The sequence below is a fragment of the Gorilla gorilla genome, chromosome 2 (assembly GCF_029281585.2).
Source record: "Gorilla gorilla gorilla isolate KB3781 chromosome 2, NHGRI_mGorGor1-v2.1_pri, whole genome shotgun sequence".
NCBI lineage: Eukaryota > Metazoa > Chordata > Mammalia > Primates > Hominidae > Gorilla > Gorilla gorilla.
The window spans coordinates 41,607,377-41,635,077 of record NC_086017.1 but is presented as its reverse complement, the minus strand read 5'-3'; the positions used below and the strand labels follow the sequence as shown (position 1 = coordinate 41,635,077).

At 42.2% G+C, this 27,701-nt stretch overlaps 1 protein-coding gene across 7 annotated transcripts in view; it reads left to right on the top strand.

Moving 5' to 3' along the window:
• OSBPL10 (oxysterol binding protein like 10) overlaps positions 1-27,701 on the top strand; it is a 418,377-nt gene that overhangs the window by 311,196 nt on the left and 79,480 nt on the right. For all 7 annotated transcript variants that reach the window (XM_055383346.2, XM_019023911.4, XM_019023909.4 and 4 more), the window contains one exon: positions 20,122-20,332. In XM_055383346.2, coding sequence (XP_055239321.1) covers positions 20,122-20,332 — 211 coding nt within the window. The remainder of the gene's footprint in view (positions 1-20,121; positions 20,333-27,701) is intronic.

The window sequence follows — 27,701 nt, the reverse complement described above, 5'->3', positions numbered from 1 at the left end:
TGGTCCTCACTGCTGGTCATATGCTAATTATAATGCATTAACATGCTAAGAGACACTCCCACCAGCGCCATGACAGTTTACAAATACCATGGCAATGTGTGGAAACTACCCTATATGGCCTAAAAGGAGGAGGAACCCTCAGTTCCGGGAATTCCCCACCCCTTTCCCAGAAAACTCATGAACAATCTGTCTCTTTTTTAGCATACGATCAAGAAATAACCATAAAAATAGCCAACCAGTAGTCCTCAGGGCTGCTCTATCCAGTATCCTTTACTCCTTTACTTTCTTAATAAACTTGCTTTTACTTTACTCTGTAGGCTGGCTTTTGAATTCCTTTCTACATGAAGCCAACGACCCATGTGACCTCCCAGGCTGAACCCAAATTTTGAGGTTCGCCTTGTGACAGCCCCGACTACTGACACAATTGTGATAACTGAAGCAGAGCATTTTCACCTGGAAGAAGCAAATCTGAAGTCTGAGGCTAGACCCAGAGCCTGAAGGGTGCATTCAGTGGTTCATTAAACACTTAATTAGGGTCACCTTGCACTAGCCAGGTGCTATGGGAGTGGGGACATGGGCCTGCTCCCCAGACCTCAAGGCCTTACAGAAGAGAACGGCAAGTGCTCACGGGAGGGCTCTGAGAGACTGGGGGACACGAGGACTTCTAAGTGGGAGATGAGGAAGGCTTCATGAAGAAGAACTGAGGAAGGGCATTGGAAGCCTGGTAGGACTTTGACCATGAGAGATGGGGAGGAAAAGCTTTCTAGGCAGATGTAACCTGACAGGAATTCAAGAGGTGTCATGTTGCCCAAGTAGGCAGTGTATTTATGAGGAGGCAGAGACAAGATACAAAGCCACCGTTTGTGAGAATTACACACAATTGTATTTTTTAGATCCTGTACTTTCCAAGTGGTTATTGCAGGGACCACAGTTGAGTTTTTTTCTCACTGGCTTAGTGATGGTCGTGGGAGAAGAACTTATTCCCATGAACAAAGGGAACTGTTTTAATCACAACTGCATGAGCAAAACACAAGAGGGCTCTTGAAAGAGAGAATTGGCTAATATTGTAGCAAAATCCAGAGCTCCTCAGTGGTAATTTTAATTTCCACAAAGTTAATGAAAGTATAGCCCTCCAGACTATGAAAAAGTAGTATAACGTAGCTAATTGGGTTGTTTTCTAGACTTAGGAATCACCAGGGAAAGGCTAAGCTTAGAGAGGACTGTGGATTGAGCCCTCATCTCTTTTTAATCTCCTCTATAACCTGGCAGATTCTATTGGCTTTTCATTATGAGATTGTACTGCAAATGAAAGAAAGAGGAGGTGGGGTGTTCTGGGCTTGGTTACAGCTGGGTGTTTATCACAGGCATTTATAAGAAGTTAGTACACTTTCAGGCCCTCTGACAGGAAGCTTTGTAACCTGGCATTCATGTCATGCCAGCATTAAGTTTAGAGAAATGCTCCATTATTTGATTAATTGTCTTGGATAAAAGCCTTAACTGATGTTCCAGTTGACCTACAAATCTAGTGAAGTGAGTTTTAAAAGTATTTGTAAATAGTATGTATCCTTATAGCTCATGAATGTCAGAATTCTACATTGGGGCCAGCACAGTGGCTCATACCTGTAATCCCAGCAATTTGAGGGGCTGAGGAGGAAGATTGCTTGAGGCTAGGAGTTCAAGACCAGCCTGGGCAACATAATGAGACCCCATCTCTACCAAAATAAAAATTATCTGGGTGTCATGGTGTGAGCCTATACTCCCAGCTACTTGGGAAGCTGAGCTCAGAGGATCATCTGAGTCCTGGAGGTTGAGTCTGCAATGAGCAATGATTGTGCCACTGCACTCTAGCCTGGGTGGCGATGAAGTGAGACCGTGTCTAAAAAAAAAAAAACAAAAAAAAAAACACAAAAAAAACTATATTGGGCCAAACATCACAGAGCAGTGGGCAGAGGGAAGACCCTATGTTGAAGTGGGGGATCTGTGTCCACATGGTGTGTCACATGGCCACTATTTTCCACATCTCCAGTGTCAGCTGAGTGGGCTCAGGCAGGCATCTGACCCAGGGCCAATAACGTAAACTCACTTTCTCTCATCTGAATTAGGAGGAGAAGAAACTAGAGGATTGGGTAGATTTGGCTCCAGCAGCTCTGCTGGGCTTTGTTGCAAGTGGAGGAAGTTGAGTTGAGCAAGAAGAGAGAGAAAGGTGTGAAAACCAGAGATCGTAGAGACCCAAGGGATAGAGAGAAATAAGAGGCGGCCATATCTCTGAAGGAAAGAAAGAGTAGCTCTTTCAAGTAGTTTCTGGGCACTCTTTCCTGTGTCCATGCAACAACTCCCCTTCTCCTTGCATGAGTGTGGGTGGTTTCACGTCTTTGCTACTAAACTTTCTCTGTGACCGTGATCAACTAAACCCTGGGAGGTATACAAGGAAAATATGAAACCTTGTCCCGTGACTACTGAACTTCTCAGTCTTGATAGAGCAAGAAAAAAAACCCAAACCTGGTCCTACTTATCCCCAGAAATGGCATTATACCTCCTTTTTCACTTGCTAATTTTAAAGTCCCACTGGCTGTCACTTAGATTGGGTGTATACATTATTTTTGTTCAAATGGATCCATCTCATAGTGGCACTTAGACCAATCTTCTTACCTGTCCGAAGGGAGGAGAACAGCCCCTTGCCAGCTCTCAAAGAGATGCCTGGGTGCTCTCCTTTGTATATTCATTCATTCATTCATTCGCTCACTCACTCATTCTTTCAGCTGATATTTTTTTGCCCACAGTTTGCCACATCTTGTCCTAGGTTTGGGGAAACAACAGTGAACAGAAGAGACAAAGTGGCACCGAGAGCCTGGTAAGCGCAAGAGAAATTAACAAATTAGTAACATAACACATCAGTAGAGGCTGGGCGCAGTGACTCACGGCTGTAATCCTAGCACTTTGGGAGGCTGAGCTGGGCAGATCACTTGCTCAGGGGTTCTAGACCAGCCTGGATAACATGGTGAAATCATGTCTCTACAAAAAAAAAAAAAAAAAACACAAAAATTAGTTGGGCATGGTGGCACATGCCTGTAATCCCAGCTACTTGGTAGACTGAGGTGGGAGGACTATCTGAGGCCAGGAGGCAGAGGTTGCAGTGAACCATGATCTCGCCTCTGCACTCCAGCCTGGGTGACAGAGCAAGACCCTGTCTCCAGAAAAAAAAGAAAAAAAGTAGTTAGTTAATTACAACCATGATGTGTTTTATGGATGATGGAGATCATGGCCTTTTGGGAGGATGATGGAAGGCTACCTGGTGAAAACAACCTGTAAGCCAGGGTCGAAGAAGGAATAAAAATTGACTAGGAGAAAAACGTCATGGACTTCACTGGAAGTTGAGCCTGGAACTCATTCAGATAATGCCTTCTTTATCCCACAATCATATAGATTAAGTTAGAGGCTCTAAGAAATTTGGGATTGTGTGCCCAGAGATATATAATGTGCAGTTAAAATGCTCCACCCTTGCTGGGAGATTGGTACTGGAGAGAAATAATGGTTAAGCCTGAAGCTTCAAGGTCCCAGGCTAAAAAGAGACTAGATCTTTTATTCCTTGGGTGAAAGTAGTAACAACAAACTAGGGGCAATGAAAAGGAGTTCTCAAATTTGGTAGAGAACCGTGCTGGTATCTTAAAACTTCTAGAAGCCTTGGAACTTGATCCTTCTTCCTTCGTTCCTCTTTCTTTATTCTTCCCTTCTCTTCTTCCCCTGTTTTGCCTCCCTTTAATCCCCCTTCCTTTCACTTGCCCTGTCTTCCCATTTCTTTTCTCCCGTCCCCTCTCCTCCATTCATCCACCCAACAAACATACATCAGGCATCTCCTTTGAATAAGATCTTATGGGCCCTGCCCAGAAAGAGTTTGGCAGTGAATTAATTGACTGATTCCATCAGCAGGCTGGGCCGTGGAGAGAGATATATGTGGAACTATATTCGTTATAATATAGTGAGTTCATTCTGTGTGTTTATATGAACAGTGATCATGGACTATATGCTCTTACATGTACTCTTTTTAAAAGTGCATGCTCAGAGCAGTGAGGAAGTGTGGAGAAGGAGTAGAAAGCAGTTCTAAATGCAGGTGTCTGCAAAGGGCGGTTAGCCGTTTTGCAAAGCACTGTGTATTATATATCATTATTCTGTGTCATATTTGTGTGCCTTGAGGATTACATTGTAAGCAGTTCGTGTGCAGGAATTGTGTTCTCTCTTCTGTAAAATGGTGACTGCAGTGTCATTTACCCAGTGGGGATACAATAAATGTTAATTAATGGTGGCTTATTCCTTAACATAATTTTCCCTTTCAGATTAATGAAGCAGATTCCTGATAAATGCAGTTGTCTCTCCAGAGTTTCATTTGCTAAAGCTCAAATCATGTAAAGGATTTGCCTGGAGGTGTGAAATTTTTGTCCAATTTTTTTTCCTTTTTCAAGTGCCCTTTGGAGATGCATTTCTTTCCTGAAAATAACTGACACTAGTGAAATTAATTCTAGGTGGAAAAGAGAAGTATGTAGTCATGTTCTTGCCTGCTACTTTGGGTGGCTATTTGATCTAAAAACAGCAATTAAGTTTTAAAAGGGAATGGCAGGTGTTTACTGGGTAGAGCTAAGGCCCAGTTTGTATATGCTATCAAGCTCAAGTTAGAATATTAGTTGGTATGTTTTCTTCAGGAATTCTTAGAGACATCCTATTCTCCTTGCAAAATAAAAGAATTTCCATAAAATCCAGATTAAATATCTGGACACTTAGAGGTTCTTTGAGATAGGCTGAGCATGTGTGTGGAGTATGAGTGAACAAAGGTGAAGCAGTCTGAAGAAAATGGTTTAATTTCATGCTTGTTGACCCTTAGTTTGTAAGGTTACGTTCTGCAAGAGAAAAAAACTGATCTACTATCCAGTATTTGCTGAGAAATGACAGTAGATTAATCAGAAGACTTCTGAAGTGAGTCAGTAAAGCAGCATTTTAGGTTTTGTTTCTTTTTGTTTTATATGATGTGTGTTAAATGATTTCTGATTAGAGAACTGACAGAAATGTAAACACTTGAATAAAACTTTCAAACCATTTGCAGAACAATTCCTTACCCTTTCTTATTACATCTTTGCTTATAAATTGTGTTTTCTTTTCTGTGAATTTTACCCTAGAGGAGTTTGCTGTGTGTGTTCTCATTCCGTTCTGGGTGAATTGGCGGGTGGATAGGCCAGCTTGCTCCCAAGCGTCTTCTTTCTTCTAGGTGGAAGGCCATGCTAGGTGAGCATCAGAGTGTGTATGTGAGCCTTTGTGCTGTGATCTGTAGGAACAGAATGGTTCTGCGTGCTTCCTGGCCATGAGGTGAGGAGCACAGAAATGTGGATCCTTCAGTCCTGACATTTCCCATCCGCAAATTATGATTTGGGCAAATGGTTTACTCTTTCAGCCCCAGGATTGTGTAAAATGAGAATAATGGTAATCCGGAGCTGGGTGCAGTGGCTCGTGTCTGTAATACCAGTACTTTGGGAGGCTGAGGCAGGAGGATCCCTTGAGCTCAGGAGTTTGACACCAGCCTGGGCAACTTGGCGAAACCCCATCTCTACAAAAAAAAAAAAAAAAAAAAAAAAAAAAAAGGCTGGGCATGGTGTTGTGCATAGGCCTGTAGTCCCAACTACTCAGGAGGTTGAGGTGGCAGCCTGGGAGAGTGAGGCTGCAGTGAGCCGTGATCATGCCACTGTACTCCAGCCTGGGTGACAGAGCAAGACCCTGTCTTGAAACAAAACAAAAAAAAACAGTACCCAGCCTTGCTTGTGGCCAAGACAGAGCTGGGAGGATTAGAGACTGTGACTGTGAAAGCACTGTTATAAACTGCAGCCCAGCACTTCTCACCCCCTGCCACCCATCTTGTGAAATGGCCCTGTTTCTATCATTCGTGTAGTGGCTGTTACTGACATGGCTTTGATAACGGAAGTATTTTGAAAAGAGTGAGAAGAGAAAGATAAATGTGGGGGAAGCAGCAAAGGACTACTCTGTGCTTTTTTCCTTGAGCTAAATGCTGGGCTAAAACCAGACCTTGAGCTTTAGATAAGCTTGTTGAAGGTGGGAAGAGGCTTCTAGTGGGTTCTGGGGACATCATAACTAGGCAGTTGGACCTCAAGGTTGAGGTAGACCTGTTTTCTCTGGCACTATGAGGGAAGTGTTTCCCCTTGTTCTTCGTGTCCCTGGGATCTTTTAGGAGAGAACTTTGACTTCTATTGCTTTCTGGGTCCACCTGGTTCTTCCAGTAGCACTGCCCTCCCTTTGCTTAGGACTTTGCTTTCCCTTTCATTGCTGAGTACCATCACACCCCCATGTGCTGGTGCCCATGGCCAGACATTTACAAGGCTTCTCCATCCTTATGAAGGAAAATACTCTCTGACTCCCTTTAGGGGTTTTTTTTTTTTTTTTTTTTTGAGACAGAGTCTTGCTCTGTTGCCCAGGCTGGAGTGCAGTGGCACAATCTTGGCTCACTGCAACCTCCACCTCCTGGGTTCAAGTGATTCTCCTGCCTCAGTCTCTGGATTAGCTGGTGTCAATTGTGTGCCACCATGCCCAGCTAATTTTTGTATTTTTAGTAGAGATGGGATTTCACTATGTTGGTCAGGCTGGTCTCAAACTCCTGACCTCAAGTGATCCGCCCACCTCGGCCTCCCAAAGTGCTGGGATTACAGGTGTGAGCCACCATACTGGGCCTCTTTAGTCTTATTTCCTTAAATTTTCTTTACTGGATATGGAAACTTTTTTTTTTTTTTTTTGAAATGGAGTCTCACTGTGTTGCCCAGGTTGGAGTGCAATGGTGTGGTCTTGGCTCACGCAACCTCCACCTCCCAGGTTCAAGCAATTCTCCTGCCTCAGCTTCCCAAGTAGCTGGGATTACGGGTGTGTGCCACCACATCCGGCTAATTTTTGTATATTTAGTAGAGATGGGGTTTCACTATGTTGGCCTGGCTGGCCTTGAACTCCTGACCTCATGATCTGCCTACCTTGGCCTCCTAAAGTGCTGGGATTACAGGTGTGAGCCACTGCGCCTGGCGGAAACTTCTTAACTTTTCTTTACCCTGCATTATGCAGGGACATGAACAATGAATTAAAACAATAAAATACTGGTTTGGATTTTTTTTGCCTCTGAAATTGTTTAAGAAAGAAAGATGTTGGAGAGTGATAGGGCAGAGGACAGCTCACACACGACTGAGAATACAAATTGTTACAATTTTTTTTAGTTGTGAGCTGGCAGTATTTATAAAAAAAAAACACTTAAACTCAGCAGTTCCTCTTCTAGAAGTTTATTTTCACAAAATCTTTTTAAAGTTATGCTAAGATTTAGATACAGAGAGTTTGTTGAATCGTAATCCGTCATAGAGAAAAAAGTTAAACATCATCGTAATGTTCGGCCGTAGGGAATTGGGCAATAAGTTGTGGCATATTTATGTGATGAAATGTTCTGCAGTATTTTAAATAGTATTATAGAAATTTATTGACATGGTATGTTGAATTAAAAAGGTTGTAAACATGATTATGGCCTGTAGCCATTTTCATAAAAAGTTGAAAAAGGGCATACAGTCAGCTCTCCGTATCTGTGGGTTCTGCATCCCTGGATTCAACCAACTGAGGATTGAAAATATTCAGGAAAAAATATGGATGATTGCATCTATATTGAACATGTACAAACTTTTTCTTGTCACTTTCCCATGAAGAATAAAGTATAACAACTATTTACATGGAATTTACGTTGTATTAGGTGTCATAAGCAATTTAGAGATGATCTAAAGCATATGGGAGGATATGCAGACATTATTATCTTTTTATGTAGGGAGCTCGAGCATACATGGATTTTGGTATCCAAGCGGGGTCCTGGAACCAATCCCCCATGGGTACTGAGGGATGACTGTACGATTGACCCTTGAACAGCGCAGGTTTGAACTGTGCAGGCCCACTGATATGTGGATTTTCTCAATACAAATTAAACTGGGTGTGACTGCCTCTCCTTTCACCTCCTCCAACTCTTCTGTCTCTGCCACCCTGAGACAGCAAGACCAACCCCTCCTATTCTCCTCCTCCTCAGCCTACTCAATGTGAAGAAAAGGATGAAGACCTTCATGGTGATTCACTTCCACTTAATGAATAGTAAATATATTTTCTCTTCCTTGCGATTTTTAAAATAACGTCTCTTGGCCGGGCATGGTGGCTCACGCCTGTAATCCCAGACTTTGCGAGGTCAAGGTGGGCAGAGCACTTGAGGTCAGGAGTTCGAGACCAGCCTGGCCAACATGGCAAAACCCTGTCTCTACTAAAAATACAAAAAAAATTAGCCAGGTGTGGTGGTGTACGCCTGTAATTCCAGCTACCCAGGAGGCTGAGGCATGAGAATTACTTGAACCCAGGAGGCAGAGGTTGCAGTGAGCCGAGATCGTGCCACTGCACTCCAGCCTGGGTGACAGAGTGAGACTCTTTCTCGGAAAAAAAAAAAAAGTAAATAAAAAACAAAATAACATCTCTTTTCTCTTTGTTGTAAGAATACAGTGCTAATATGTGCTAATCAACTGCTAATGTTATCGGTAAGCCTTCCAGTCAACAGTGGTGTATTAGTAGATAAGTTTTTAGGGAGTCAAAAGTTATATGGGGATCTTCTGCCCTCAAGTTGTTTAAGGGTTGGCCATATATATACATAAAAATTCTGTAAGTACATTTGCCAGGATTTTAAAACTTCTCTCTGGTATTGGATATATTATGAGTATTTTTCTTTCTATTTGATTTCTTTTTCTATGATGAGTATTCTTTTGTATTAAAAGGAGATTTTTAATTAAAACAAAACATAGAGTAGCCTGCTGCAGAAGGGAGCTCCCTTAGAAGCCCCAGTTTCAGATGTTGTGCAAGGGAGGCCAACCTTGTGTCCAGAGAGGTAACTGCTACTCGATCTGCATTCAGGATCCCGTTCAGGTCTGTGTCTGTGTGTGTGGGAGGCAGAGAGTATAGATAAATTATAGCAAATGAGGCACTTACTCACTGATCCTTTGCCTTCTACTCGGAATACTTCTGTTGGACAGTGGCATTTTCTTTGAAAACAATTTAAGAGATTATTCCTTTTGTATCTTGCACCCCTTGTTACCAACACATTTACATGTTATTCAATTCTGACAAATGGAATTTCTAAATTAACAATTTTTAACCATTGTGTAGAAATCATAGGGGAGGAAAAATATTTTTTTCTTTACTCTTCATAGTTCTGTCAACTAAACAATGATGAGGTTCATAATTTGGAAAGGAGAGCTTTATTTCTCACAAACGGCCGCAGCCTGTAGGGTGGCCATTTTGACAGGCTGGGAAGCATAGTCTCTGGCCAGAAGCCAGAAACAGGCACTTCAAGGGTGGGAAGAATAAGACAGGATTTATACTGAACAAGGTGGCCAAATATACATATTCAAGAAGCTATAGGAGGAATCATGAATATTTATGAAAGGAGAAATATGTACACATGCGATTGAGCTTCATGATGCTCCATGAGATCCATGTTCAAAAAAATGCAGCATTAACATGATCCAGGGGTGGAGTTTTCAGCCCTCTGACATCAAAAGATGAAGCAGAGGACACGAAGACCCTCACTGCACATCCTCCATAGACTGGCCAGAACCACTCTCGTGGTCAGTGGTCTCTTATCAGGAATACCTGTCAGTTGCTTTGTTGAAACTACAAAAGGATGGGGGAGTGTCAGTGGGCTTGATTGAAATGGGGGTGGAGTTGTTTGAAAGGGCTGGTTTCTGTTTCGCCCTTAGGGAAGAAAGCCTAAGAGCAGTTAGAGAGGGAGTTGGACCTCCCATCCTGTCATGGCTGGGAACTCTGTTTTCAGGGTTTCTCTGAGGTCCCCTTGGCTAACAGTGGTATCTGTTTACTTGGTTGGGGGTTCCAGAATTTTATTTTTATTTCTCGGTTCTTAGTTGGGATGGACCTCTGTAACAAAAGACAGATTAACAACAGAAAAACTGAAATTTAATACATGTACATGTACATATCATGTATACATGAGAGGTACTCAGAGAAATGAGTAACTCTCAAAGAGGTGACAGGCTTCAGGCATAAATATCGTCTTCCTCTGAGATTAAGAAGGGTGAGGGGAAGGCAGATTTTGGGGAGGTATCCAGGAAAAGTACTGTAAACATTAGTAAGTTTTGATATGCAGATTTTTAAGTTTGTGCCTTCTCCATTGATGAGGCTCTATAGTTTAGTCATCCTTATTATCTTCCTGGTTCAGAGAATGGAGACTTGCTTTATAAATGTAAATTTCCCTTACAAAAGGATAACTTCTTTGTTTTCAGAGCTGTTCTGGTGTCTGTAGTTTCTCAAAATAATCCTTATGCCAAAGAGGCATATTTTAGGGAGGCATATTCTGGTCTTCTATAATTATATTTTGGGGTGGTATATTTTTGGTCTTCTACAGCATATTCTGTTACACAATTCTGAAAATCTTTCTTCCACTTCAGTATTTCCTTTAGCAAAAATTACATGAGAAAAACTGATAGAGATTGCTTTGAAGGAACTTTTGTTCTAAAGCCAAGACCTACTTTGTTTGGAGGTAAAAGCTCTTATACATGCAATCATTAAAATGAGATCTGTGTTTATTGGTGTGGAAAGATGTCTGTGATGTGTTTGTTAGTTTACTAGTACTGCATTAACAAAGTACCACAGACAAAGTGTGTTAAACAACAGAAATTCATTGTCTCACAGTTGTGGAGGCTGGAAGTCCAAAATCAAGTCATTGGTAGAGTTGGTGCCTTCTGAGCACCATGAGAGAAGGATGTGTTGGCTTGTAGATGATCATCTTCTCCCCATGTCTTCACTGCTGGTCTTAAACTCCTGGCCTCAAGTGATCTTTCTGCCTCAGCCTCCCAAAGTGCTGGAATTCACAGGTATGAGCCACTATTCCTGGCCCAAATTTCCCCTTTTTATAAGAACACCAGTCATACTGGATTAGGGACCACCTTCAAGAACTTATTTATCTTGATTCCCTTTATAGAGAACCAGTCTCCAAATAGGGTTCTATTCTAAGATACTGGGAATTAGGACTTCAGCATATGAATTTGGTGAAGGATACATTTCAATCATAACAGTATATTTTCCCCCTATTTTATTTAATTTTCATGGAAAAACCCTCATGTTTATTTGGTTAAACAAAAATAAGCTGCATAGGTACAATTTTAAAGTCCAAAGAGACACCAACTTTGTTTTAAGGCTGTAGCAGCTGTTACAGCATCTCCTTGCTACCTCCTCCAGCCTTCTCTGTGGACCACAGTGATACATTCAGAAGCCTGTTAGCTAACACAGGAGTTTCTGAACACTTTTCCATTGGTTCTTCACCTGCTCATTGCCTGTCGTGCCTGCGGCCTGCAATAGTAACATTTAAGATTTAAAATGTGAAAGCCAAGAGGAGGTTTCCCCCTATTTTAAAAGACATCGTTGTTATGAAAAATTTCAAATGTAAATACACTAGAGAAGATCATGTTGAATTTCCATGTCCCCATCAACAGCTTTAGCTACCCCCAAAGCCAATATTGTTTCATCCTTGCCCTTTTACCCCCATTGGGTTATTTTGAAGTATGTCCCAAGTGTTAGAGATGATACATTCTAAAGTGATCAAAGGTTATACAATTATATATAAGGGGTGATGTTTTTAAGATAAAATAATATACCTCTGTGTGTGTACATATAAATAAAAAGAGTCAGAATAATACCAGAATGTTAACAGCACTTATCTCCAGGAAGTGGGATGACAGGTAACTTTACTTCCTTCTTTATAACTGTTTTTACTGTCTGATTCTGTTGGGATGGTTGTTGATGGAATGAGCCAGCCTTTTGTAATCGGAAAGCAAAACCGAAAAAGCTGGTTTCCAGATGGTGAGAATGGGTGGGCTGAGGGACAGTGGAAAGGAAGAAACCTTCTCATTGTTTTCTGAGGCAGGAGATAGTTTTTTGCTTCTAGAATATGTGAAAGAAATATGAGGAAGTCCACCGGAGCATGTGTCAGAGTGTAAAGGGCGCTGAAGTGGAGCCGGAGGACTAATGGTGAGTTATGCCTTGCCAGGAAAGTGAAGCTGTGACTTTGGCACAGTCATTCAGCTTCTCTGAACTCAGGTTTCCTGCCTGCCAAGAGGCAGACTTGACAGACCCGTAAGATAAGTTGTGTTATGATCTCACATTTCTTGAGGATCTCAGTAACGGTTTCCTCCTAAGGAGTTTGTAAAGATAAAATTTGCATTTTATGTTTGTGCAGTGTGATGTTACTATTGGGAGTGGTAAGGCAATGATTGTAGAAAAGCCAAAGGTGAAGAAATGACAGAAAGGAATCAGTTTCTTGGAACTGCAGAGGGCTTATCTCCCCCCATCTTCAGAAAGTGTCTTTTGAGTGTGTAGGTGCAATTCAGAATTTTGCATTTACCTTTTGCCCTCAACAGCATGGGCTGGTTTAGAGACAACACTGGAGATTTCTTGATACCAACTCAAACCATGGAAGGACCAGAAAAAGCTTTGGATGTTCTAGGTCTTTGGGTTGTCCTTTCAACCACTCTTTTGTTCCATCCCTCTCATCTCACATGATAAAGTGTCAAATTGTTGAACTTCAAAATGCCATTAGCCTGTCCTGCCTTCCAGGGGCAAGGGTGGACAGAAAAACCTGGGATCATGGCTTAAGTTACTTAGTGATGGTCAGCTTCAATAATGACACCATGAAGTCCAAAGCAAAGTAAGTATGAATCCAGAAAGCAGGTAAATATCTAGAAATAATGAATGCATCTCTTCTGCCAATTTCCTGAAAGGGAGAATAGATTCTATTGCCAAAAAGATTAGTACAACTTCCAACCGGCCAGTTAGATCTGCTTATGAAGCAGTCTTCAACTTGGAAGTGGAAATAGGGTGTCTACACTTATACACCTTTGAAAGGAAAGCAGACTATTATACCGTTAGGCATAAAAAAATGACTTCGGGCCTGAGATTCCCCTCCTACCCAGAGTTGGGGGCAAGGTGCAGCTATGGGCATGAGCAAGGGTAATCCTGCTCCCATCCTGGAAGGCTAGAAACTCCATTCTTTCGACTAGAGGCACCAGTCAGAGGTCTGGGGAAGCTCTTTCTGTCCCCTTTGGTAACAGTAACAGGGACCAGTAGAGGCTCCAGAGGCAGGAGATGAAGAAGCAAATCAAAATAGTACCACAATGGCTCTGAAATGAGATTGTCATTGGAACCACAGCCCATACAAGCAGGCCAGGACCTATGTTCTAAACTTAAGCATGAGACTTCCAGCCTAAAAAAGAAAAAAAGCAAATGGGACCCAGAGTCACCTAACATAATAACCAAAATATCTAGGGTAGAATTGAAAATCATCAGTCATATCAAGAACCAGGACAATCACAACATGAGTGAGAAAAGATCTTATCTGACACCAAAACTGAGAGTGAATAAAAATATTAGTTTCACTGGAAAACAGCCATGCCCATTTGTTTATTCATTGCCTCTGGCTGCTTTCAAGCTACAGTGACAGAGTTGAGTAGTTGCCACAGAGAACATATGGTCTGCAAAACCTAAAGTGTTTACGATGTGGCCCTTTACAGAAGTCTGCAGACTCCTGCAGTAAGCTCATTGACGACCTAGTGGTCACTGTTTTTGAGATCCTGCCGCCTGTTTACCTTTTTTTTATTTGTTTGTTTCCTTTGGTTTATAGTATACAGTGTGATATTTCTTATATTGGTTTCTCCCTTCTCTTTCTATGTCTTTTCCTTTCTTCTTTTATTTTGTAACATTGTCATCTGTTTAGCCAGCACCCTCTCTCCACTGGAGCTGGATCCCTCTTCCTTCCGCTCATCTTGTCCGTTATTGCCACCGTCACACTCTTAGCCCTACTGAGAGAAATGTGTTTTTGGAAGTTCTGTACCCTAGATGGGGGTTTTCTTTCTCCACTCACTAAAACAGGCTTAACAGATACTTGGCAGTCACGAACTGTTTGGGACTGGCCTACACAGGATTGTGTTTGTGGGTATGAGGAGCAGTGTCCCCAGGGGCTCAGGACCTTGCCTAAAGGGAATGCTTGGAGAGCTATCATTTTAGGTGTATGTTGTGCCAGGAGGTGTAGAACAAGAGACATAGGCTGGGAATTATAGGGCGAAGGTAGAAGGTCAGGTAGAAAAAGTCGGCAGCTCATTGAGAGAAGACAAAATTGTTCAGGTGTGAGACCAGGACTGACTGTGCCCCAACACTCAGATGTTTGGAGAAGGGGGTTGTGGATTGGAAAGCCAGCTCGCCACATATCAACTTACAATTTGTTAATAAAACAAGGCTGACTTTATTGTTTGCCACTGTGAGGAAGAACACCACCTCCACAGGGCACTGGCTCTGTCTCCAAGCGGGGAAGGCAAGGTCAGAATTTATCAAGAACTGGAAGTTTGGTATACAATGTGGAGACTTGATTAGGATTAAGATTAAGAATCAAGATTTAACAGTTCAGGATTAGTGAAAACAACAAGGCAAGGATTTTGAGGCAAGGCATTCAAAGACTTTTAGAGGGCAGAGTGTTGATGGTTTTTATTAAAGCGTTGATGAACATTTGGGGAAGTTCTTATAATGAATCATCAAACCATTTCTGGGATGGAGTCCCCTGGAAAATTAATGCTCCTGAGAGTAGTGGAATAGGATAATAAAGCAGCTATGTTAAGGCAGACAGTAAGCTGTTTGTGTGTGTGTGTGGTTTTGGTTTAAAGATCCATAAAGCGGCCGGGCATGGTGGGTAACACTTGTAATCCCAGCACTTTGTGAGGCTGTGGCGGGCAGATCACCTGAGGTCAGGAGTTCGAGACCAGCCTGACCAGCATGGAGAAACCCTGTCTCTACTAAACATACAAAATTAGCCGGGCGTGGTGGTGCATACCTGTAATCCCAGCTACTCGGGAGGCTGAGTCAGGAGAATCACTTAAACCCAGGAGGCGAGGCGGAAGTTGCGGTGAGCTGAGGTCAACCTATTGCACTCCAGCCTGGTCAATAAAGATTGAAACTCTGTCTAAGAAAAAAAAAAAAATCCTTGAAGCACAGCTTTAAAGCTTAGGTGAGGACATTGGCCAAGTGAAAAAGTGCCTGCATTAACCAAGGACTGATCCCCTGACTCAGAGGGGAGCTTAGCAGGGACTCAGGAATAGCACCAGACTGAAGAGAAATGCCAAACCAAGGCCATCTTGTATGTGGCATCAAATTGTATGGTCTCCTTCCAAGCCAGACAGATTGAGTTATCGAAGGCACTGGGGCACCGGTTGAGGGTCTGCCAACAAGACAAGCAGCTTTGGTTTCTTTAGGATTAGGAATGTTTGTTTAGGAGCTGCTTCATGCTGAGCTTTTGGAGAGTAATGGAGGAGTGACTGAAGTTGTCAAATTTGTTGACACCTGACCCATCAGGATTGGACTTTGCAGGTGCCTCTGAAACCTGCACAGGGTTTACAGCTCAGAAAAATCCGAAGCAGTCAAGACAAATGAGGCCCTTATCTTCTTGCTGTCTCCCGCAGCCCTTGCTTTACCCAGATTTAAACTTGTTGAGCTAGATATCATTGGGTTTTGATCTTTGCATCTTCGTTTCAGCTTTTTTGACTTGTTTTTTTTCTTTTTCTGCAGCCACTGATGCTATTAACATTAACTCCTATGATTTGATTTTGTAATGCGTGTGTTATTGTTTGTAGTGTAAGAAACAGGCCATAGAATTTTTATTCCCTCTCTGAGAAGTTTCTTATCTGTGAAGTTCAACTTGACCTACGTTTCATCTCTTTTACAACCTCAGAGTTGATATTTTCAGGTGGTTGTATCTCTGAAATTTAATTTGGGGCTCTGTTTTTGTGCCCGTGTTACAACATCACGATGCTTTGATCGTGGAAGCTAAATTCCAGAAAGAAATGAAATTTGTGCTTTTTGTTTGTTTGTTTTTAAACAATCATGGATGATTAATGTTGGTGTGCCTTGGAGGAAGTATTTGGGGTTATAATTTGAAACTTCGTAATTAAAGTAAATGGTTCAACATTTTCTTAAAGGCTGGGAGATCTAGGTGAGTCTGTTTGTTGATGGTTGGGCTTTGCTCCTTTGTTGATAAGCTGGTAGGCACCGTGAAGGGGAGAAGGAACCCTCTTTAAGAATTTGCTGTTGATATTTTTGGTGCATTCAGCCTTTCAGTACCACATTTATCATCTCACATGTGCCCTTAATTAAAATGAGAGAGAGATGGACATAGCTAAAACTTGTTCTTCGGAAGTCTGATGAAGAGTCTTCATCAGTGCCTCCCAGTCTTAGCAAGTGTTAGAGCAGTAATAACTGTGATGCACAGCTCCAAGGCTAGAAATCCTACATTTCTTTCAGGGTTCAATCAACTTCTTTTGGATTCTGATGAAGCTAACGTAAAGTGAAGATTGGCATTGATTGTGTCATTAAAGACTAGAGTTCTGTTTCACATCTCATGGAAAATGAGAAGAAAACGAATCTTTAGGAGGTCTACTGTGTGCCAATCACTGTAAAGCTTGTATTATTTTTAGCATTCAGTTTCTCAAGAAAGAAGTCAAAAGCCATGAGGTGCCTGGTTACTGATGTGTCTCTAGCAAAGGGTTACTCAAGGGGCACTGTTAGCATTTTAAACGGCGGTGTTCTTTGTTGTACAGGACTGTGCCCCAATTCAAGAGACATTTAGCACTCCTGGGCCCTATGCTTTCAGTGCCATAGTTCTTCCCCAGTCATCGTAACTGCCAAACCCACCCACTGCCTTTAAAGGCTACCTGCCGTTGCTATTGGCAATAGGCTCTCAGTAAATACTGATGAATGCTTTTTATTTTTATTTTATTTTGTTTGTTTGTTTATTTATTTATTTATTTATTTTGAGACAGGGTCTCACTCTGTCACCCAGACTGAAGTGTAGTGGTGTGGTCACAGCTCACTGCAGCCCCACCCCCTGGGCTCAAGGGATCCTCCCATCTCAGCCTCCTGAGTAGCTAGGACCACAGGTGCACCACCATGCCTGGTTAACTTTGTTTTTTTTGTTGTTGTTGTTTGTTTGTTTTTGTTGTTTTTTTTGGTAGGGATGTGGTTTTGTTATATTGGCCAGGCTGTTCTCAAACTCCTGGCCTCAAGTGATCTGCCCTCTTTGGCCTCCCAAAGTGCTGGGATTACAGGCGTGAACCACCACGCCTGGCCTGAATGCTTTTTTAGAGAGCTAGTATGTGGATTCCATCTCTGAGCACGTGCATCTGTTGTAATAGAGAAGAATATTCTCTAAGCCGGTTTCGTGTTTTTATTATCTAAGATTTTCATAATGTCTTCTGTTTATGAATAATAATTATCCTATACTGTATAATTGGAATATAGTTCTTTTTGTTGATTAGAAATGAGTATATACCATATAGTTTATGGCTTGATTTTATTCACCTTTTCTCTTAAGGTGAATAAAATCTTAAGATTATGGCATCATTCATAATAATAAAAACATAATGCATCATGTTTCATCATGATTTCTTCTTTCTTTTCAGTACATTTTTCTAAGACAGGATTTTATGGTAGGAATTTACAGAAATGCTGACTACAAATAGCTCGAAATCCATTTCTCCCTGTTAGCATTTATACATACAAATGTCAGAGAATACATAGACGTTTTATCTTGTTTGAAGTTAAATTTAACTAGTTGGCAGTACTTCTTGGCAAACTGATAATGGAGGTATTATCTGTTACTAAATCTTCAGCCATATTATGTTTATCAAGTATTCTGTAGAGTGTCATAAATGGATTCTCTTGCACTTCTGTGAGAGGAGGGAGACTTGGATTCATTCATTCAATAGGTAGGTACTTACAGTACTTGGGATACATCAGCAGACAACACAGATAATGATTCCTGCTTGCACACTAGCATAAATGAATATAATAAGGAAATTACAAGTTAGTTTGGAAGGAGGTAAATGCTGTGGAGAATAATGAGGTTGGTAAGGAAGATAGGTGTGCCTGGGATTGGGCTGGAGGTGCAATTTTTATTTTTTATTTTTTGGAGACTGAGTCTTGCTCTGTCGCCCAGGCTGGAGTGCAGTGGTGTGATCTCAGCTTACTGCAACTTTTGCCTCCTGGGTTAAAGCGATTCTCCTACCTCAGCCTCCTGAGTAGCTGGGATTACAGGTGCCCGCCATCACACCTGGCTTATTTTTGTGTTTTTTAGTAGAGACGGGGTTTCACCACATTGGCGAGGCTGGTTTCGAACTCCTGACCTCAAGTGATCCACCCGCCTTAGCCTCCCAAAGTGTTGGGATTACAGGCGTGAACCACTGTGCCCGGCCTGGAGGTGCAATTTTAAATGAAGTGGTTTGGGAAGATTTCTCAAGAAGGTGACTTTTATTATTTTATTTTATGTATTTATTTTTGAGATGGCTTCTCACTCTGTCACCCAGGCTGGAGCACAGTGGTGCCATCTCAGCTCACTGCAACCTCTGCCTCCTGGATTCAAGCAATTCTCCTCCCTCAGCCTCCTGAGTAGCTGGGACTACAGGCGCCCACCACCACAGCTGGCTAGGTTTTGTATTTTTAGTAGAGATGGGGTTTCACCGTGTTGGCCAGGCTGGTCTCGAGCTCCTGACCTCAGGTGTTTCACCCGCCTCCCTAAGTGCTGGGATTACAGGCATGAGCCACTGCACGCAGCTAAAAAGGTGACTTTTAAACAAAGACCTGAAGAAGAAATGAGTACTTATTGAGCTCTCCTTATTTCTAGGCACTGTTTTAGGAGCCAGAATGGCTAGGTAGATCCTCTGTAATCTGCAAAAAAACAATTTGCATGGCCAGATTATGGATGTGTACACTAAGATGAGAACGCTCAAACCACATCTGTGGAACATGTCTATTAACAATAATCTTTTTAAAAACATCGTTTTGAAGTAATCGCCGATAGCAGGTATTTGTTTCAAAAGGAAAGAGAAAAAAGGCTGAGCAAAAAAGAAACGAGCTTTGTGTCCAAGTCCGGCAGTCCTTACAGAATTATTGCTTCTTCCCACTGGTGACATCATGGTGACAAGGATCCTCCAGGGATGACAGTGACAAAGTAGGAGATGTTGCTTCAAATAAAAACAGCTTTTGTGGAGAAGATTAAAAAACAGCGGACCAGAGAACAGGAATTTACTCCTGCTTCTGATGTCAATGGGCTTTGTGACCTTGGGCGGGTTGCTTGAGCTCCTCCACTTCTTAGACTCGCTAATTATTTGTTAGACATGGTGCCGAAGCGCTTTATGTACATCATCCTGTTTAGTGGGATGTTATAAAACATGAGGAGGATGAACTTCACAAGATAACCATTAAAGTCCTTTTCTAGATCTTGTGTTCTTTTCTTTTTGATTTGTTAGTTCAAAGACACCATTAGACTACTGTTTGTCTTTGTTGTTATGATAAGCTTATGAATTGAAGCCAGGCCACAAGATATGATTATTTGTCATAGCTTAAGCCATGGAGTAGGGCTGGGTCTAGAATTTCTGGTTTTTCTCTTCCTGACGTCTCTCCTGGTGTTAAGAAGGTCATGTCCTGTTTAGCATTTTTTTTTTTTTTTTTGCAAGTGAGCGAAGGGGGCTCAGCACTGGTTTCTTTGTAATCTCCTTTGTACAAACACCAGCCCCAGATTTCCCTTCCACTTCGTGAACTCTGAACAGGACTAGCAAAGAGTTAAGGTTTGGAGCTGGAGGAAAAGCAAGGAGGGAAAGCCACAGTGCACCTGCTGTCTCAGATAATCTTCCATAGAAGAAGGACTCTAAAGGTGGTTGCAAGGACTGCTTTCAATGTATTTATTATTGACTTACCTCCAGAAGATCTGTAAAATGATATACCCAGATCGCCCTAATGGCCCCTTTTAGCTTTAAAGTTCACAAATTCTCTATTGATTAGAGTGCCTTTGGCTAAATTTGCCTTGACAGATTTCACCCAGGATTGAGTATTTATCAAAAGACGAATGTGCCCCGAACACGCTGAGTTGACCCTCACCTAGTTTTACCCACTTCTGTTGTTTATCTGCCGCCTCCCCAGCCTGTCGAAAAGAACTTCTGCCCGTCACCTCCTTACTGTCTTCTTGTTTTGTAGATGATGAACCAGGTGGAAGGGCAGCAGAAGAACCTTGTGCACGCCATTGAGTCCCTGCCAGGGTCTGGCCCCCTCACTGCCTTGGACCAGGACCTGCTGCTCCTGAAAGCTACCTCTGCTGCCACCCTCAGCTGCCTTGGGGAGTGCCTCAACTTGTTACAGCAGAGTGTGCACCAGGCGGGCCAGCCCAGCCAGAAGCCAGGAGCCTCGGGTAAGACCCCCGGGGGCTTGTCCATGTTTGGGATGAGTACACACACTGTGTCTGTGTCCCACTGTCTTCCTCCTTTAATTCCATCCATTTCTCTACGATCCATCCATCTATCCTTATATCCAAGTATTTCTACTGCCCTTCGTCTCTACTGTTTGGGATATATTTTTATGTTACAAGTTTACAAATGTAACATTTTATGAAAAATGTAATTCTGCATTAATTTCTCCTGCCCTTCCTCTACTGTTTGGGATATATTTTTATTTTAGAAGTTAAAAATGTAACATTTTATGAAAAATGTAACTAACATATTTACATAAATACTATGGAACACCTTTCAGACTTGCTGGCATCACATTATAAGTCTCATTCCACTCATGACGTTTGCACTCAGCATTCTGTGTTTTTTTTTTTTCTGATTTGAAGATTCATTTAATTCCATTCAGTGGGTACCTTAAAATGACAAAATGGACACGGAACCTTTCAAATGTAAATAAAAGCAGAGAACATAGTAAAGAAACCCTGTGGATTTGGCAATTTTTAACATTTTGCCAATTCTCCCACTCTTTTTTTTTGAGTCAAAGTCTCATTCTGTTGCCCAGGCTGGAGTGCAGTGGCACAATCTCGGCTCACTACAGCCTCCGCCTCCTGAGTTCAAGAGATTCTCCCGCCTCAGCCTCCCAAATAGCGCCCTCCACCACACCCAAATTTTATGTTTTCAGTAGAGACGGGGTTTCACCATGTTAGTCAGGCTGGTCCAGAACTCCTGACCTCAGGTGATCCACCTGTCTCAGCCTCCCAGAATGCTGGGATTACAGGTGTGAGCCACTGTGCCTGGCCCCACTTCTTATTTTTACTTTTGGCTTGAACATTTTAAGGCAAAAGCTCCCCATTCTATCTTTTCTTTTTTTTTATTATTATTATACTTTAAGTTTTAGGGTACATGTGTACAACGTGCAGGTTTGTTAAATATGTATACATGTGCCATGTTGGTGTGCTGCACCCATGAACTGGTCATTTAGCCTTAGGTATATCTCCTAATGCTATCCCTCCCCCCTCCCCCCACCCCACAACAGTCCCTGGAGTGTGATGTTCCCCTTCCTGTGTCCATCTGTTCTCATTGTTCAATTCCCACCTATGAGTGAGAACATGCGGTGTTTGGTTTTTTGTCCTTGCGATAGTTTGCTGAGAATGATGATTTTTTTTTTTTTTTTTTTTTTGAGACAGAGTTTTTGCTCTTGTTGCCCAGGCTTGAGTGCAATGGTGCAATCTTGGCTCACTGCATCCTCTGCCTCCCGGGTTCAAGCAATTCTCCTGCCTTAGCCTCTCGAGTAGCTGGAATTACAGGCATGCACCACCACACCCAACTAATTTTATATTTTTAGTAGAGATGGGGTTTCTCCACGTTGTTCAGGCTGGTCTTGAACTCCCAACCTCAGGTGATCCTCCCGCCTCAGCCTCCCAAAGTGCTGGGATTACAGGCCTCAGCATTCTGTTTTTAAGATCCATTGGCATGCAGCATCTGGTCCATTATTTCTGTGGTGTTGAGGCCACCACATTATACCCAGCGACTCTCGGATGACAGACAATGCACATTGCCTCCAGCTCTGTGCCCCACTCACCTCGCTGAAGTAAACATCCTCATGCCTGTCGCCTCATGAGGATACCTCTAGAATACACACCAGGAGTATTTCTAGTTGTTAATCAAGAAGCCAGAGATAATAATGCATTCCTTTGAGATGCCTCAGTCCTTTTGGAGGAGGGTTTAATCAATGAGCAGATATAAAGATATTTGTGAAGATTAAGATAAAGGTAAAAATAGCTGAGACTGGTTATGTCACATATAATTATAAAGTATAATTAACAGAATAACAGCAGCCTTATTGTGCTTTGTTGCCCGGGGGTCACTTAATTAATGAAGGAATGAGGCAAGTTAGGTGATAGGAAGTAAAGCCAGATTATGAGTGATAGTCTTTATATTTCATGCTTTCCCCAACTGCCCTTTGCCCTTTGTTTCACTGAAGCATGAAAGGGACAGTTGGTTTTTCAGAGTAGATTGTGTGTGGGTAATTTGGTTTTCTTTTTGTAAAACCCACCATCATTTACTGAACTTGGCCTTTGCTACATGTTTTCTGAAATCTTTACAAAGTAGGTATGATTATGCCCATCGTTCAGATGATATGCTGGGACACAAAACGATTAAACGACTTGCCCAAGACCACCCAGCTAAGTGGCAGAACGAGGGCAGAACCAGGCTCTTTCCGCTGTGGCAGGCGTCTTCCCGGCCTGGGGTTCTTTGTTCAATCTAGAACAACCACTCAGTGGGCTCAGTCCCCCAAACTGAGGCCAGGAACCGTGTCTTGCGAGCATTATAATTCTCTCAAGGCAGATGTATATATGTTTTTAAAAAATAATTTCAGACTTAAGTTGCAAGAATATTACGAAAAATGCTCATATATCCCTCTTCAAATTCCCCAAACAGTAACATGTTATGATGTTGGCTTCACCTTTTCCTTATATTTACGTATTATAATTTTCTAACCACTTAAGAGTAAGTTGCAGACATGATGTCCCTTCACTATTAAATACTTCAGTGTGTATTTCTTTTTAAAAAAAAGGACACTGTCCTCTAAAGACAGCACAATGATCGAAATCAGTAAATTAACGAGTATAGTCCTCTTTGCTGGTTATCCCATTGATAGCCTTTGTAGCAAAATAAAACAATTTGGGTGCAGAATCCAGTCTAGGAGATTTGCGTGTATTCAAGCTGGAGCAAGGGCGCCCAAACCTGCTTTTCTACCTTTCCTCTTGCTTCTCAGCTTTAAGAATGAATCTCAAATGCGGAAGCTCAATGAGGCTTTTGACATTTTCTGATCTGGAAGGAGCCTCAGTGACCCTCACTGAGGCCTGGGCACAAATTCGGAGTGAGACTGGAGACTTTTCAGAGTTTCTGTGGTCTCTTTTGCCCTGTATTGTAACTTGCAGCTTCTGCAATGTAATAGGCTCGTTCCGAGAATCTTTCACTAGTAAATACAAGCTTGAATCATTTTCTTATTCCTAAAATTAATCCCTCTTGAAAAAAATATTTCTTCAGGGCTTCCTAGAAAATTCATTGTTTTTTTTTTTTTTTTCTAGTTTTCATTGGCTCTCTGGCATTTTTAAGGGCCCAGGGGAACAAAGCTCAAATGGATGCATTTCAGAGGTGGTGACAGGTTGAAATGGAAATTATTGGGAAAAGGGGAGACCAAGAAATGTCCCTGAAATTATGTCACATCAGGTGCTACCTCCTTCATGTCCTCCCTGTGCTCTCTCTCCCACCTTTGACTGTCACTTGCCCACTCTCCTTCTTTTCTTTCTTTCTTTCCTTTTTTTTTTTTTTTGAGACGGAGTCTTGCTCTATCACCCAGGGTGGAGTGCAGTGACGCGATCTCGGCTCACTGCAACCTCCGCTTCCCAGGTTCAGGCAATTCACCTGCCTCAGCCTCCCGAGTAGCTGGGATTACAGGTGCCCACCATGCCTGGCTAATTTTTGTATTTTTAGTAAGGACCGGATTTCTCCATGTTGCCCACACTGGTCTCAAACTCCTGACCTCAGGTGATCCATCCGCCTTGGCCTTCCAAAGTGCTGGGATTATAGGCGTGAGCCACCGCGCCTGGCTAGCTCACTCTCCTTCTTTTGGACTGTTTTCATCAAGAAACTTAGCTGAAAGTTGGAGAATAGAGCATGAAGCATCACGATCACTACTTTGTTTACTTGTCATCTTACCCTTTTTGCATGTCATATTCCATGTAACACAGCCCCTGAAGTTTTAAAACAACCTACTGTGTGTCTTAAATCTATGCTACCCATTGGGGGAAAGCAGAGTTACTTCTTGCAGGAAAAGCATCATAGTTGGCTGCAGTTAAAATAGAATTCCAGAATCTCAAGCTAGTGGGATAAGAGAATAGAGAATACGTTGGCCCTGGGAGTGCTGCCACAAAATGTGTTTGTTTAGACACGTGGGGCTCTCAGGGTTGATAGTTGCTATAGCAGCTGCCTGACACACATTGATAAAAATATAATGGTTATGTCTAAGAAGTGCCAGGTTGGGCTGATGGAAATCAAAATCTCATTAAAGTGAAACTCTAGCATGGTTTCATTTCAGTGTTCGATGGGCAGGAAGGCCTGTCTTACCTGAAGCATACCAAATACCCATACAGATTGTTCCTGCCTGATGGCTCTTTGCCTTCTGATCCTTGCACTGTTTTTTTTTTCCTTCTGTCCCTTTTCTGAATAAAAAATGATTTATGATCTTGTGTATTTCATCTTGTATAGTATTTAATTGTGTCTTCTGGGATATATGTTTGCTTTGGAGCCTTTGTCTCCAAATGTTGCTCATTACGCTGTTTTTGTTTCAAACACATTGAGCAGCCAGACTGAAATCTGAGAATACTTCAGTATTCATCTGCCTCCCATCTATACATTTGGGCTCCCAGACCTGTTTCTGATGTTATTATCTCCAAGATATACTGGGTCTGAAGTACTTTACTTAACTTCCATTTATGGAGAGGTATGTAATTAAAATTAAGAAAGTAATTTGGCTGGGTATGGTGGCTCACACCTGTAATCTCAGCACTTTGGGAGGCCGGGGCGGGTGGATCACTTGAGGACAGGAGTTTGACCAGCCTTACCAACATGATGAAATCACGTCTCTACTAAAAATACAAAAATTATCTGGGCGTGGTGGCGGGCACCTGTAATCTCAGCTACTCAGGAGGCTGAGGCAGGAGATTCGCTTGAACCCTGGAGGCGGAGGTTGCAGTGAGCCGAGATCGCACCACTGCATTCCAGCCTGGGGGACAAAGCAAGACTCTCTCTAAAAAAAAAAAAAAAAAAAAAAAGCTAATTTAGCTTTTCGGTCAAGACTTAAATTATGCAGCTCTTTTACCATTCCTGGTGGCTCCTAAATCTGCTTCAGCAGCTTGATGGAGGCAAACAGTTGCTGGACTGGGGACAGGGTATCTGTTTTCTTCAGCCTAGATGTGTGCCTTCCCCGTGCTATGGAGAAGAGGCAGGCAGAACCACGCTCAAAACTGGAAAAGGCTGTGTTCTTTGGGAGCCTGGGCTTTAGGTGGGTTTCAAGTGTGGGAGGGGAACTGGGCCTAGAAAGTGATTCGAGGGTACAGAGTACTCTGCCCTCCATGCTTCTGGTTGATTTGCTATTTGCTTGCAAGTCTTAGTCTAGGTAACATGGTTTGAGTTCGGGCAGATGCCTGTAACTAGACAAGCTCATTCTAGTGCCAGGTAAGACCTGCACATTAACAGCAAGATGGTGTAAAACAGGCTTGGGGAAGGACACTGGAGTCATAGCTGCCAGAGCAAGTGACAGTGGCACCTTGGCAGAATGCAGTAGATGACACAGGTACCCGTGAACACAAATGGGGACAAAAGATCAAGAGAACAGATTTGAGAGAAGAAGAACCAGAGCAGAATTTAATATACTTTCCTTAACTCATCCTTGCAATAACTCTTCATCCACTTAAAAGATTTGCGGGGAGTGTCAGTTAATGAGCCAGTTGCATTGGTCTTCCCATTTTGGGGTTTGGCCAAAAGGGCCAAATAAGTGAGACTGTTGTAAGGACCCTTGGCTCTTCTGGCTGTTTGCCTTCTTCCTTTTGCGGTACTTTACGTTTTTCCGGAGACCTCTTCAGACTTGCATTTTTCATCTCTTTTCTACCACTCAGGGACTTCCTTTGCTTTCTTTGTCTCTTATACTTTCTTTCCTGACACCTACTACTTTTGGTGAAGCTTTGCCCCACTTATAGTCACCTTTCTTTATTTTATGATTAAAAGCTAAGACAGAAATGTGATATTTCAGTAAATAGGTGTATTAGTTCGTTTTCATAAGACTGGGCAATTTACAAAAGAAAGGGGTCTATTGGACTTACAGTTCCACATGGCTGAGGAGGGCTCACAATTATGGCAGAAGGCCAGGAGAAGCAAGTCACATCTTATGTGGATGGCAGCAGGTGAAGAGAGAGCTTGTGCAGAGAAACTCCCGTTTTTAAAACCATCAGATCTCGTGAGACACATTCACCATCATGAGAACAGCGTGGGATAGACCTGCCGCATGATTCAGTCATACTCCACTGGGTCTCTCCCACAACATGTGAGAATTATGGGAGGTACAAGATGAGATTTGGGTGGGGACACAGAGCCAAACCATATCAATAGGATATCAGGAGAAAAGGAAAAACTAGCATTGTAGAATATTTCAGAAAAGTGTTTATTTTTTATTTTTTTACAACTGTCTAAACAGAGTTTTTGAGTGCCAACTTCTCCCTAAAGAAAGCAGTTAGAGGCTGGGCACAGTGGCTCACGCCTGTAATCCCAGCACTTCAGGAGGCCAAGGTGGATGGATCACGAGGTCAAGAGATTAAGACCATCCAGGCCAACATGGTGGAACTCCGTCTCTACTAAAAATACAAAAATTAGCTGGGTGTGGTGGCATGCGCCTGTAGTCCCAGCTACTTGGGAGGCTGAGGCAGGAGAATCACTTGAACCCGGGAGGTGGAGGTTGCAGTGAGCCGAGACTGTGCCACTGCACTCCAGCCTAGTGACAGAGCGAGACTCCGTCTCAAAAAATAAAAATAAAAATAAAAGAAAACAGTTAGATACCAAGGCGCTGGCTTTCCACTGGGAATATGTCTTATGGTTTCAAGTGAAAATTCAATCTTTTTGTGAATTTCAATCTTATTCTATTTTGGAAAACCATTTTATGTTTACTGAACCTGGGAAGCATGAATTCACTGTTACAGGAAGAGGAAAGACCTTGCAGGGGCCTTGTAGGTCTCAACACTCTAAGCAAGGCTTAAAATAAGGCCAAGGATAGATTAAGACAATTCCACAGTCAAACCTTTGCCCTTAAAACTGGTGTTTTTCTCGTAGTCTCCTTATGATTTTTGTTTTTATTTCCATACTGCTTTTCATGTTTTCTATTTTGCTATACAAGTTGTGTTTCTTTTACCCTTCTTTAGTATTTTGGGAAGAAATATGACTTATATATATATAAATTCTAGTAGTGGTCATATTCAGTTTTTCATAACCATTCTTTTCTTTTCTTTCTTTCTTTTTTTCTTTTTTTTAAGATATGGAGTCTCACTATGTTGCCCAGGCTGGAGTGCAGTAGCTCTTTACAGGCACAATCATAGTGCAGTCTAGCCTTGAACTTCTGGACTCAACCAATCCTCCTGCCTCAGTCTCTTGAGAGCTGGGACTGCAGGTGTATGCCACCATACCCAGCTTCATAAGCATTCTTTAACCTATTTTTTTTGGTAGTCCTCAAAGGGATGATGCAATACTTTTTGAATCTTTTCTTTAATGATGAAGACA